The 14,733-nt window shown below is 31.3% G+C and overlaps 2 protein-coding genes and 1 long non-coding RNA gene across 4 annotated transcripts; 1 reads left to right on the forward strand and 2 right to left on the reverse strand.

Moving 5' to 3' along the window:
• Positions 1 to 877: 877 nt before the first annotated feature.
• LOC107957229 (uncharacterized) lies at positions 878 to 1,384 on the reverse strand. Its single transcript, XM_016892689.1, has 2 exons — positions 1,221 to 1,384; positions 878 to 1,139 (listed from the first exon to the last, which is right to left on the reverse strand). Exons 1-2 carry the CDS (start codon positions 1,382 to 1,384, stop codon positions 878 to 880), a joined length of 426 nt encoding a protein of 141 aa, XP_016748178.1.
• Positions 1,385 to 5,400: 4,016 nt separating this feature from the next.
• Positions 5,401 to 11,382, forward strand: LOC121209879 (uncharacterized). 2 transcript variants are annotated; one of them, XR_005905027.1, is made up of 3 exons: positions 5,401 to 5,637; positions 8,989 to 10,496; positions 11,064 to 11,382. It is a non-coding gene; the product is annotated as an uncharacterized lncRNA (long non-coding RNA). The 2 variants fall into 2 exon arrangements; XR_005905026.1 differs by having other exon boundaries at positions 5,404 to 5,637; positions 10,187 to 10,793.
• Positions 9,858 to 11,348, reverse strand: LOC121203003 (transcription repressor MYB5). The gene is made up of 2 exons (XM_016816588.2): positions 11,050 to 11,348; positions 9,858 to 10,770 (listed from the first exon to the last, which is right to left on the reverse strand). Exons 1-2 carry the CDS (start codon positions 11,346 to 11,348, stop codon positions 10,116 to 10,118), a joined length of 954 nt encoding a protein of 317 aa, XP_016672077.2. The 3' UTR covers positions 9,858 to 10,115.
• Positions 11,383 to 14,733: the final 3,351 nt, after the last annotated feature.

A 14,733-nucleotide genomic window follows, 5' to 3' on the forward strand; every position in this document is an offset into this window, starting at 1 on the left:
TAGTCTCCTATGCCAAAGACCAGCATTATCAGCAAGGTTGGTGTAAGCCTTCTTCTCAAGTTAATTCACATCAAGCATAAAACACCTATCAGTCATTTTTATTGTGACCAACTTTTGACCATGTGTGTCTTCAACAATGTAAGAGTCATTCTTAAAAACTAATGAGTACCATTTTTCTACTAGCTAACCAACACTAAGTAGATTCTCATCTATGTTAGACACAAAAAACACATCAGAAATTACTTTGTTACCTGAACAAGTATTGATCACCATATTGCCTCTGCCTTTGGCTTCAATCATGCTCCCATTGCCAATTCTGATTTTAAAGATAAAACTTCTATCGAAATCCTTAAACAACCTCTCATCAGCTGCCATATGATGTGTGCAACACTATCCACTAACCAATTACTTCTGACTTTACTTGAGGATGCAAAATAATAGGCTGTGAAAACATGCTCCTCTTGAGCTTGAAGATCCCCAGTAACCTGAGCTTGAATTTGTTGCTAAGCTAGTGCCTTCCCTTTGTTCTTACACACCTTCTCAACATGGCCAAGCTGTTTGCAGCTTCTGCACTAGATGTCTGGCTTGTACCAACAATATTTCTCCAAATGTATGGTCTTCTTGCAATAAATGCATGGTGGGAACCTCTTCTTGCCTACATCCCTCCTTGGTTTCTCCCTTTTATTGAGCCAAAGCTTCTTCCCTTTGTGGCTTGAACCTGAGCCTTCTTTGGCCTTTACTTGGAAAGCTCCTTCAGAATGCTCTTCCTACCCGTTGGCTCGTTGGCCCTCCTTTGCTCAAGTGAATACAAGGAGTTTATCAGCTCAGATAGTGAGATGATTGACAAGTCTCTCAAGTCCTTAAGTAATGAAATTTTTTATTCAAACTTCTCAGGAAAAGTAGTGATGACTTTTTCAACAACTCTACTTTCACTAAAGTCTTCTCCAAGGAGCCTTATACTGTTGACAGTAGCCATGATCCTATCTGAGTACTGCTTTATAGTCTCTGACTCTTTCATCTTCAAATTTTCAAAATCTTTCCTGAGATTGATCAACTGTTGCTGCTTTGTTTTGTCTGAACCCATGAACTCCTCCTTCAGCTTCTCCCATGCTTGCTTAGGTGAATTGCGAGCCATTATCCTGGTAAAGATAACATCAGGCACATCATTTTGCAAGAAAGCTAAAACTTTATGTTTCTTAGTGTTCTCTTCACTATACTACCTTATTTGAGCAATCGTGGGATTGGCCCTCAATGGAGGTGGTTCAGCATCATTCTCTACTACATTCCACAAATCTTGTGCCTGGAGATATGTCTTCATTTTTACCACCCAAATGTGATAATTTTCTCCTGTGAACACTGGTGGTGGAGGTGGAGTAAAGCTCATTTTGCTGAAACAAACTCAACAGATTCAATTTCTTTCTTCTCAAGATTTTGTTTTCTCAAAAAACATCCAACAACTGAGGCCCTCAAAGATGACAGGCTCTGATTACCATTTGTTGGAACATTAACAACAAATAAAGGCAAGCAGGAACAAATTGAAAACAAAACGAAACTGAAGAGGAAATTGATCCAAAAAATAACTGAAAAAAGATTCATGTATTTCATTATAATTGATAATATAAATAGGTTACAAAACATGTGATAGTTACCTAATGAATTAACTACTCCCACTAATACATGACAAATTCAAAACTAAAACTTACACACAAAAAAAATAGCTGACATGTTAGCTATTACATCAAGTACAAATCAAAACTAATCTTACTAACTCATATAACAAAATATTACAAATTACAAGTTAACTAAAACAAGTTACATTTGAACTAGACCAAAACAAAACACTACTGCTGCTCTTGGCTCTACTTCGATTTTAGTCTGCTTGGTAAACTGCTGCTGTTAGTCACTTGTTGCATTGCAGACCAATGCTCAACACTAAGTCTTCTTCACCTTTTGGACTGGTTCATATTGATTTGTAGGGACCATATAGAATCTCTACACATAGTGGTCATCGTTCCGTTCTTACTATAGTTGATGATTACAATAGGATGACTTGGGTATACTTGTTAGGATTGAAATTTGACACAATTCTTCATCTAAAAAATTTTCTTTATCCTTGTCCAAAACCATTTTTCTACAACTATTAAGTATTTACGCAGTGATAATGGGACTGAATTCTTCAATATAGCTTGTTCAAACTTATTTTTTTCCTTAGGAATTGTTCATCAAAGTAGCTATATCTCTACTTCTCAGCAAAATGGGGTAACAAAAAGAAAACATAAACATTTGTTAGAAATTTCTAGGGCCATTCAATTTCAGTCCAAAGTGCCTATTAAGTTTTTGGGGGAGTGTGTTAAAACTGCTTGTTACTTTCTTAATACATTTCTCTCTTCTTTCTTAAACTGGAAAGCACCTTTTGCTATACTTTATAACAAAAAACCTACTTTTTCTCATCTTAGAGTATTTGGCTACCTTTTTTATGCTACTTGTCCTAATTATCATGACAAGTTTTCTCCTAAGGCTATACCTTTTGTTTTCATGGGTTACTCAAAAAGGTTACAATCTCTTTAATCTACAAACCAAATCTTTTTTTGTCAATAGGGATGTTATTTTTCATGAGACCATTTTTCCATTCCAATTTCCTCAAGATCTTATTTCCAGTTTCTTTCTCTCTGAACCACAAATTTCTGATGATGAATTTTTAGCTCTCACTCCTCAATCTTCACCTCAACCTTCATAATTATCTTCTTTTCCATATTCTCCTGTCTCAACAAGTACCCTTCCCCAAAGTCAGTCTTCACATCGGTCACCACAAAGTCAGTCTTCACAAATCCAGTTACAATCTTAGTCACAAAATCCTTCAGAAGTTAAAAAGTCTACTAAAGTATCTTGACCACCTCATTGGTTGAATGATTATGTGTATTCCTGCCAATCCTTCATCCTTCCAGGTCAATACCCAAATTTTCATCATCTTTCATATTCTCAATTACCTAAACACACTCAAGATTACTTATCTTCTACATCCACACTTGTTGAACCACACACATATACTGAAGCCATAACAAATCCCTTATGGGTTCAAGCTAAGAAAGAGGAGATTCAAGCTTTGGGAAATAATCATACATGGTCTATAGTATCTTTGCCCCTGGTAAAACTCTCATTGGCTGCAAATGGGTTTATAAGATTAAATACATGGCCTCTGGTGCTGTTAAAAGACTCAAAGCACGTCTTACTGCTAAAGGATACAATTAAAGAGAATGTATTGACTACACAGAAACCTTCTCTCCAATGGCCAAATTGGTTACTATTCGACCTCTCCTTACCCTTGCTACAGTTTTTTTACTGGCTTTTATATCAATGGATGTCTACAATGCTTTTTTACAAGGTGATTTAGTTGAGGAAGTCTACATGAAGCTACCTCAAAGATTTTGTAGCCAGGGGGAGAACAAAGTATGTTTGCTGCAAAAGTCTATATAGTTTAAAGTAGGCATCTAGGCAATGGAACATGAAGCTAACTGAGGCATTACTAGTTGCTGGATTTCAACAGAGTAATTTTGATTACTCTATGTTCAACCCTTAAAAAATGGATTAGCAATGGCTTAATAAAGGGATTACCATGGGACTTAGACAACTACTTGGGGCTATCTACTCCAACTGGCAAAAGGGAAGGGTGACAGTTTATTAGTCATGTTGATAGATGTGGATGATTTAATGATCACTAGGAATAACGAAGGGATGATTGCTAAGTTGAAAGGCATATTAAATCAGAACTTTAAAATGAAAGACGTGGGAAAATTGAAGTATTTTCTTGGATTCGAAGTTCTAAGATCAAAAGAGGGAATTTTGTTGAATTAGAGGAAATATGCCATGGAGCTTATTGAAGATGCAGGATTAGGAGGAGCTAAGCCTGCTCCAACTTCTCTAGAACATAATTTAAAGCTTACTATAGTTGAGTTTGATGAAACACTACAGTAGAATTCTGGTGATTCCCTAATTGAAGACAAGACAATTTATCAGAGATTATTAGAAGATTGCTTTATTTGACTCATACCAGGTCAAACATTACTTATGCAGTGCAACATTTGAGTCAATTTATGCAGCAGCCTAAGAATTCACATCTTGAAGCAGCATTGAGAGTTGCGAGATATGTGAAGAAAGAACCAGGGCAAGGCTTGTTATTCAAAGCTTCAAAGGATATCCAAATGGTGGCCTATTGTGATTAGATTGGGCTTCATGCTCAATGTCGAGAAGTTCAGTGACAAGTTTTTGCATTAAATTAGGAGATTCTTTGGTATCTTGAAAGTCAAAGAAGCAAAACACTGTTGCACGATCATCAGCTAAAGCTGAATATAGAAGCATGGCTATGAAATGTTAACTGAACTATTGGAAAAACTAGAAATAAAGAATGTAACTCCAGTTAAACTTTTCAGCGACAGTAAGTCAACCATTCAGATAGCTGCCAATCTTGTATTCCATGAAAGAAACTAAACTCATTGAAATAGATCCCCACTTTGTTCGAGAGAAGGTACAAGCGAGATTGATGCAAACAGAACATGTATCTTCAACAGATCAGATTGCAGGTATCCTGACCAAGGCCTTGGGAATTCAACAGCATAATTACTTGATGAGTGAATTGGTGGTTAAAAACATATTTCAACCACCAACTTGAGGGGGAGTGTTGAAGAAAGAAACTATAATTAGTTAGAAATTAGTAGCAGTGGTTAGCTGTTAGTTTATAAAAATAGTTAGTCAGTTTGTAAGTAGTTATAGTTTACAATTTAGATATATAATGTCATCACTTTTAAGTTAACTGAGAGGAGATAGACGAAAGTTGATTCTTAATATTCTCTCTCTAACTTCTCAACAGTTACACTGTTATTTTTAATCTGAGGAACTAATATCGATTCTGCATTAGGGTAATGCCAGTATGCTTCTGATTCCATAAACATATCTTAGTTTTTGATCGCCTGAATCCAACATAATTATCTTGATTTCACCATAAATATACAAGTTATATTCTTATATTAAAGACAATTTGTTATTAAAAACAACTTCAGTCCTCATCAACCATGCATACTGACAAAACTGCAGCAACCATCGCCGTAAGCCACCTGTCTTTCTAAAACAAGCTACAGTTCATTCGCATAATTTTATTCGGGATCACAAACCATTTGCTTCTTTATTGCTTCTAGTGTTCTTAATTTCCAGAAAATTTGCAGTACATAATTATTAACATTAATATAAGTCGGTAATTAGCCTCCATTAAAATGGTAGGCAGCATGCGAGGGGGGGTTGGAAAAGGAGAAGGGTAGGTTGAGGCAGGGAAGCATGCAGGGTGGTCTAAGGGTTTGGTTGTTGAAGTCCGTAAATCTAACCCTCATGCGCCTTCACGAGAAAATCATAACACATTTCACCTCCAATTTTCCTGGGGTTTCTTCTTTTTCTATTTATAACCGGTTGCAACTCAAATATAATCTTTGGCTGCTTTCTGATTTTTGTATATTACCATCTTTCCATGCATTTTCCCCTCCCACTAGGAAAATAGTTGTAACTTGGTATTGATAGGAGAGGTCCGATGCTTATCAGTACAGCTCCGACGATCGGCGGAAACAGCATTGATAGAAAGCTTCATTTCTCCAGGTTAGTTTGATAGGCAATCTCACACACCCATATACAATTCCTTGTATGCTTTTTTCCTTTGAAAATAAATGTTATGGTGATAGTGAAAAGCTCGCTCTTAATTTGTATATCCTCAACTTTCTAACTTTTATCATATATAATTCTTTTCCATTTAGACTATTTATTTTGCTACTGTGAATAGTTCTTATTATAATATAAAGAAAAAATCACAATGCCAATAATTTTCATATATATGTGTGCATTTTTTTATCTTATTTATCTAATGGTTTATGATTATTCTATCAACATATTTTTTAGGAAAATGTTAATAAGTTTGCAGTGATATTTAAAGAAATAAAGTACCATTGTGATATTGCACCACTATTAGTAATTTTTTTATTGCATTCAGTACTAAAAGTAATTAAATGCAAAATATATATATAAAATAATAATATTTTCATTTGTCAAAAAATCTCTTGAGAACGTACCAATAATAAGATGGGTGTATGTTTGATACCTAAGTAGATTTGTTGAGAAAAACCTTTTGTGGAAGAAGCTTGGAGCTCTTTTTCCCTGCTGGAGCGGGCGGCTACCGGTTGGCCGTCGCTCACACTTCCTTTCAGTTTTTCCGACCCCTTTCATTATTCTATAGAATTGAAAAATATTATGGATTTATGCATAAACTATGTACGAAATCTTAAAAATTCCAAAAAACGTGTCGTAGGGCTATCACATTAAACCCCAAGCCCAAAAAGGTCCACATGGAAGTAACCAAGTATCGGATGAATAGATGTCCACAAAAATGGTGGGGCATTGGGCATGCATGTATGCCGCCCACCTACTTCTTAAAATTCACCTGCCAGTCTTGCCTTCTCCACCCACCTAACCTACTACACTTGTGGTCGTATTGCTACCTTTAGTGTTTGCTTTGGTCCTCGTCATCACTAGCTGCTTCAATTTTAAACTTGTCATTTTTTTTTCTAAATAAAATTACATATACATATCAAGATTATGGTTACGAAACTATTTCTAAAATTTTAAAATATATATCAAGTTTAAATCTTGTCAATATTTAAATTTAATTTAATTTTATATTAATTTTTTAATTATTTATTAACTTATTAATTGATTCATTTGCTAGATTTAATTTACTGTTTTTTAATAGGATGTAACTTGTCCTAGCTATTAAAATATTTTAAACTAAAGGAAAAAATCAATTAAGCCATTGAAAAAAAAAAAGAAAGTACTCAATGAGCTCTTAAACATTAGAATTTCCATTAATTAAGCTTTTCTTATTATTAAAGTCAATGGTCAATTGTTAAAGACTAATAACTACTATTTTATCTATTTTTGGGTTATTTTCACTATGTGTACGTCATGCTAAGATTGTGCTATGTGACAAAATTGATATTTTCTATTTAAAATAAAAAATATATATAAAAAATTAAAAAGTTATAAAAATAAAGAAAATTGCAGAAATATATTAAAAAAATTCAAATAACAAAAAAATATATAAATTACGAAAAACAAAAAAATTATGAAAAAAAATTAGAAACTCTATAAAATTATTAAAATTTACAAAATACTATAAAAAGCATAGAAACTATAAAAAATAAAAAATATATGAAAAAAATTATAAAATCATTTTTTATTTACACACTAACCATTGTTAACAGTACAATACCTATTAAAAATTACAAAAAAATTATTTAATCCCTAAAGCTATTTATTGTGTTGATCCATCATGGACCTCCCCAAAGTAGCAAGGGAGTTTTGAGATGCAAATTAAGGTTGGGAAATGGGTTGATATGCCAAATAAAATGACAACAGAGACTATATATATATATCTTTAAATTTATCTAGTTCTTTTAATTTTCTACTTTTTAATATTTTCAATAACTTTTTAATATTGTTTTTACTTTTTTATAATTTTTTGTAAATTTCAATTATTTTAATTATAATTTTGTATAAATTATTTTTAATAATTTTAAATTGAAAATATCAATTTTTGCCTTGGGGGAGTTTAACGTATTTTTTTATATGGCGGAAACATAATTATTATGATTATGTATGAATTTGTTTGTTGATGAAACATGACACAAACATGTTTTACTTTATGTTCCGAGTCTTAATTATGTAGTGGTAATTAGCCACAACTTGCCTTTTTTTTTTTTTTATGATTGGTTTGTCAGCATACTTTAAGTAAAGGTACTAAAAAAATAGTTGCCTTTCTCATCCTTCCCTCCCTTCTCTTGCTTCCACGCAAGTAAATTGATACTCTTTCCTCTAATGTTGTTTACTATTTTTTTTAATTTATTAAAAATGCTATAACATATATTAAATAATTAAACAAATAAATCAAAGGCTGAGTAAAAATCAAATGGTTAAATACAAGTTTAAGGGCTCAATTCAACACAGCCTATTAATTTAAAGACTTTTTTAGAATATTAAATATTAAAATAATACTATTAGAAATTATATCTTTCTATTAATAAAAAGTGTAGTTACGGACACTAATGTGACTAATAAAAATTTGCACATGACATATCATATGGTAAAATATTTAATTTTAAAAAAAATTACACATTAAAAATGAATTTAAATAAAAGAATGTCCAAATTTATATAAATCTATACTAAAATGAATATTATTTGATCATTTTCAGTGATTCAAATAATTGGATATTCATTAAAATGTTTCAAAACAAAAAATAATAATAATAAATAAAAAGAGATGTTGATGTTGATTTTCATAAGAAATATAAATACAATGAGTATATAAAAGAATTAATTTTCAGTAACCGAAAGCTTAACAAATTCAATTGGTGGGTCTTTTAGGCTTAATTTTTGGGTTTCAGTGATGATGCATATAAGGGTGGTGGTGGAGTGGCATAAAGAGTGGCAGAGATGAGAAGATGAATTTTCTTTTCCTCAAAGTAGATGGAAAGTCAAATTTGACTATACATATTTGCCATAAATGACGCATGATATTTTTTTTATCCTATCATACATGTAATTGATTATTTTTACATTATTTTTATATATTTTTTAATTTACTTTTATAATTTTTATAATATTCTTAACCATATTCAAAATGAACTAAGATAAATGAATTTAGACATCTATTTATCTAGGTTTATTTTTGAATGTGCATTTGTATTAATTTTTAAAAAAATATATGCCCACGTATTATGTTATATGTCAACTTCTATCAACCAAATTAACATTTATTAATAGTCAAATCGATCAATCACATATTTCTAATTAAATTCTTCTATCCCTTAAACTATACAGTGTATATGTCTGTGGATCATTGCAAGATGGCGGTAGCTAATACCTATATAACATTTTGAGTTTTCTCTACTCCTAACAGCTCTTTGATATTTGCTTGCAAAATTTTGGGAATCAACCATGCAACTGGTTAGCGAATGTCACCTTATTATTCTCCCCCATCTTATTCTATACGGATATCTAAGCAGCTAAATGACTACAAGAAAGGCAGATTTTCAACGTCACTTTCTCAGTGAAATGTCGCTAAGAGGGAGAACTCTTGTCTTTTAGAATACATGTCGATTCTTCTTCCAATCTTAAAGACTTATGTAACGTTTGAACCAAATTTTAAAAACCATGAATATGCCCAAATTACTCTTAGTTTTACATAATTTCCACTCTAAAACCATGAATGATTTTGTGAATTACAAATTTTAAAATTTTATTTCTTAGAAAAAAATATATTAAAATTCCAATAACTTAGTCTATGCATGATATAATAATGTTAACATTGTGTAATTTTGTATGGAGCATGCATGAGTTCAATTTATTGTCTCCGCTAGCATATAGTTGGGAAAATCTAATACGTAGTTATATATATATTTGATAAATCTTGAATGAGCAAATCAATGTAAAAAAATATGTCCAACTTAAGACTTAAATCGATTCATAATATATTTGGAGTCTGAATCTCATTTACAATAACAATTATATATTCTTATTCCCAAGATATAACCCCTTTTATATATATTAAAAGAAACCAAACATGTAGTATCATACAACAAAACAATGGAGCAGTCTATAGATGGTGAGCTCCTCAAAATAGAGTCTTTCACACAATCTAGACATTCCATTTCTTTGTATTAGTTGGAATTTACACACACACACACATGCACATTACGTATACATATTACATATATTCAGAGAGGGGGGAAGAAATAGCAGTGGGATATTGAGCCAACTCATAGGAAGTAATACTCAACCTTCTGCTTCAATAATTTCATTAATTTCTGTAGGAAATTACAGATTTAGGGATTGATACATTTTAATAGACACTACGAATAAAACTACAAACTTTCATTGTAGGGGCAAGCATACAAATAAAATGAGTACAAAACAATAACACAACCGAGCAATGAAAGAAAGAAAAAGGGAAAATAAATAGAAACAAACGTAGAAAATCAAAAAACATCTAATTTCAATATGCATATAAATTTGCAGTTTGATCTGCTAAAGTTGATGCAGATAATGATAATGATTGTTGAAAGAGTTTGGCTCATTCCCAAAACCAACCATTGCAGATATGAGTTCGGTTTCCCACATGTCGCCATGACACAAGTTCTGAGAAGATTCTGCGGCTGCTGCCGCCGGTGCCACCAAATTATTAGGTTGCTGCTCTTCTGGGTGTTGATTAACAAGCAAGTTTTCATTAATCAATGAATCTAGAAACGAGGAGAACATATCTTCATTGCAATTTTCCATATGATCCCCTTCGTTTCCATGGCTGCTTGGTTCCGCCATGATAAGAGTTGCACTTTCAGTATTCTTCCATTTCTCCATGCTCTTATCAACCTGTTGGTTTTGAGATTGCTGCTGATACCCATGTTCCAGGTTAGTCGGTGTACCATCTTTGGTAGTGTTTGTAGTTTTAATTGTAATGGTTTTTGATGCTAATACAGAAGGATTAGGGATAGGGGGGCTAGGGTTTGATTTTGGAACATGATCATGATTAATCTGTGGCGATTTATGGGTAATAAGGTTCAATGGTTTATGGGTTCTTGGATCTATTCCTTGGCTGATCAGCTTCTTGCTTAGATGGGTATTCCAGTAGTTCTTTATTTCATTATCTGTACGCCCTGGAATCCTACCAGCTATCAGTGACCACCTGCAAGATTCAAAATGGAACAAGTAAGAACCCTAAATAAGAGACTATACAGTATTTTAAAAAAAACCCTACAGAAATGAACAAAAAAACCTTAAATTTAGCTTCTTATCAATGATTTTAAACATGATCCCCGACGTAATAACGTGTAAAACACAAAACCCAAACAAAAATTCGATCTATTTCTGCACGTTCTTACCCTAATCATTAGAAAAAGCAGAGAAAACACTGTTTGTTGTTCAATGTTGGATATATATGAATTAATATTGATAATCTGGGTACCTGTTACCGAGCAGGCGATGAAGGCGAAGAATGAGATCTTCTTCATCGGGAGCAATACGACCTCGTTTAACAGAGGGTCGGAGATAATTCATCCACCGGAGACGACAACTCTTACCGCATCGAAGCAAACCAGCTCGTTTAGGCAAAGTCCGCCATCGTCCTTCGCCTTCCCTTTTGATGTAGTTGGCTAACACTTCATCTTCTTCGGGCGTCCATGGTCCTCTCTTTATCCCAACTTTGCTGCAACAAGGAGTACCCTTGCTGCTTGTTGAATTACCGACTAAACTTGGGTTCTTCATGATTTCTTCAACTATATATGATCCTTTTTCCTGAGTTTTTGCTTTGGGGGATTCTTTTTGGATTGGTTATTTTGCTGGGAAATGGAAGGTATCAAAAGTTTAGGTTTTTATAGGATAGGAACCGAAATGAGGAAAGATAAAACGTGCTGAAAGAGGAAAGAGTAAGAGATAGCCTCAGACTATATACGAATATTTTAAGCGAAACCAGGTAGGAATTAAAATTGTTACAACCAATCAAATAATAACATCTCATTAATTTTTTAAAAATAAAAATAATTTTATATTCATATTTCATATATTTTCTTATCCAATTTATTTAGTATGTTTTTCTAATTCAATTTATTTTCCAAAATATTAAAAATCGTTGAATCTACGGAGAAAAGAGAAATTATTTCGGAAATTAAAAATTAGAGTGAAATATCTTCATGTGTTTTATTAAACCCTGCTTATTATGTAATTTTTTTTTTTGGATGAGTATAGAATATTAATTTTATATCTCTAGAAGTTTATAATGTTGTAATATATGTTATTCATTTTTATATTATTTTTTTCATTCAGTCTCAAGTTTTATTTTACCTAAATTATGTAAGGATTTTGTATCCTAGATCCATCTCGGTTATTAATTTAACTGAAATTTGTAATGTTGATTTTGATTGTAATTATTATTATCTATGTAATTATGTTTTTTTTTAAAGATATTTCTTTTATGTATTTTTTATATTTTTATTTAATTTTAATAAACACTTAAAATTTTAATTTATATTAGAATAAATATAATTAATCGATAATTTATAGATAAAATAAAATTTTAAATAAATTGTTTAATTTAATAAAGGTTTATTTTGATGAAAAAATTGAATTAGATACCATAATATAAAAATACTTATTTAAGAAAGTAATACTTTATTGATTCCTTAGTATTATAGTAAACTTTTTTCTATATATAGTATAATAGTCAATATTTAATATGAAAAATTTTAATTATTTATATATATATATATATTAGGGAAACATGGTACTGTCTGTTAATGGATTTTGAAGACGTTGAAAACCAACGAGCTATATGCATTTCATGAAGTATTATTTTCTATCTCCTTTTAGGTTAAATACGGAAAAAAACAAAAGATTTTCCGTTGCCTTGTTAATTTTATGACACATTGTATAAAATTAATTATTTTTTATGTTTATTATTAAATTATTTAGTTTATTAGGAGCGAAAATTTTAGATTTTATAAGTAGATATATGTACTTAAAATAAATTAAAAGAATAAAAATTTTGAAAAATATCAATTTTATTAAAAATGCTATTTGTTTTAGATATTGACTTAAAACCTAGTATATTTAAATTTACGAATTACGACATGTATAATTTGTAAAACCTAAAATCGTATATAATTTATATAAAAATACGTTGAATTAAATTAATTTCTCTCTCCAGTACAGTTAGCATATTGTGGACTTTGCTTTTACTACTACTTGCTTTGTTTGAATGGGCGGCGGCATGATGACATGTCAAACTCTTCAAACAAAAAGTTGAGGTAAGGCAGTTCTTCTTTTCCTAATTTTATTTAGGATAAGAAAACGGGTAAGATGACTTGGGTGAATTATCCAAAAATATTGAAAAATTTGAAAATTTATTGAATTAGGTCCTTTTTTTTTTTTTAAATTTATTGGATTAGCTAGACGTCTTTTCCCTAAGAGTTATCTCATGACAGTTACCCTCAACGGTCAAATTCCAACAGCCCCTCTTAGTTATTTTATTTTCCTATTTAAACCTTTAATTTCTTACCTTTTCAATTCACTCTGAATTCTCTTTCAATGCATTTTTAATCTTCTCTCAACTCTCATTTTTAATTAAATTTGTATTAAGGGTTTTTTAATTAATATTGTATTATGATTTTTTTGTATTTATTGAAATTAGTAATGACAAATTCTCTAATTTGTTTGGATGACAAACACATTTCTATCGTTCAATTGCAAATTGTAAGAAATTTTTTTATTATATTTAATCTAATTTAATTTAATATTTTATTTTTATATTGAAAATTAATATTTGTATTTTTTTTATAATTAGCCGGAAAATCGAATTTTGGAAATGTGTATTCACAATCTATCCGCTCCTCCATCGTCTTTAGTCAAACCATACTTGAGAGATGCAAGATTTTTACACATGCCTTGTATGGGTAGGGGTGTAAATTGGACCCTGCACTTATAGGTGCGTTGGTGGAAAGATGGAGACTCGAGACACACATATCCCATCTTCCATGCGGCTAGTGTACTATCACACTCGAAGACATACAATTACAGCTCGAGTTATCAATGGATGGGCTGGTAGTGATTGGATCAATTGTCGCTAGTAATTGGAGAGATGTATGCAAGCAACTTTTATGGAGGGTTCTGGCCACGATTTATGGAGCCCAGATAGATATGAGTTGGTTGAAAAGAAATTTTATTGGGCTTGATGCGAAATCGAGTGAAGCCGAAAGAGAACAACACACTCGGACGTAGATCTTTAGGATCATTGGGGGTCTCTTAATGCCAAATAAATTGCAAAATCTTGTCCATTTAAGGTAATTCCTAAAACTCATGAACTTTAGAGAAGTAGGTGGACTCAGTTCGAGGTCAACTGTATTGGCGACATTGTACTAGGAGATGTGTAGGGAGATGTAATCATAGAAAATTAAAATCGATAGTTGCATGCTCCTATTGCATCCAAGGGCGTGGTACTTAGGGGTGAGTAAAATTTGATTCGATTCGAAAAATTTGATAAAAAAATTCAAATTTTGAATTAAATAGTTTGAGTTATTTGAGTTATTCAGATTAACTTGAATAAAAAAATCAAACTTTTCGGTTTTTATTTAAGTTATTCAGATTAACTCGAATAAAAAAATCAAACTTTTCGGTTTAACTCGAATCTGAATTACACAATTCGAGTTATCCGAAAATCCGAATAAAAAAAAGGTAAAACTACGTCGTTTTGATAAATGTTTACCTTTTCTAAAGTTAAAAGTCAAAACCATTAAGTTAAAAGACAAAACTACGTCGTTTTGATAAATGTTTACCTTGTCTAAAGTTAAAAGTCAAACCTATTAAGTTAAAAGGCAAAACTACGTCATTTTGATAAATGTTTAATCATTAAGTTAAAAGGCAAAATCATTATATTGTTTATATAGTTAAATAATATTGTACTTCATCTACTAGTTAAATAATCAGTCTATGTAAACGCAACATTGAGTATAAATAATAGGATTCGTTAACTCAACTCGACTTGAATAAGGATTTTTTTAACTCGATTCGATTCGATTCAGAAAAAATTCAAATTGAATTCGGTTGCTAAAATAGGATTCGTCAACTCGATTAAATCGAATTTTTTTTACTCGATTCA

Source organism: Gossypium hirsutum, chromosome A11 (genome assembly GCF_007990345.1).
Source record: "Gossypium hirsutum isolate 1008001.06 chromosome A11, Gossypium_hirsutum_v2.1, whole genome shotgun sequence".
NCBI lineage: Eukaryota > Viridiplantae > Streptophyta > Magnoliopsida > Malvales > Malvaceae > Gossypium > Gossypium hirsutum.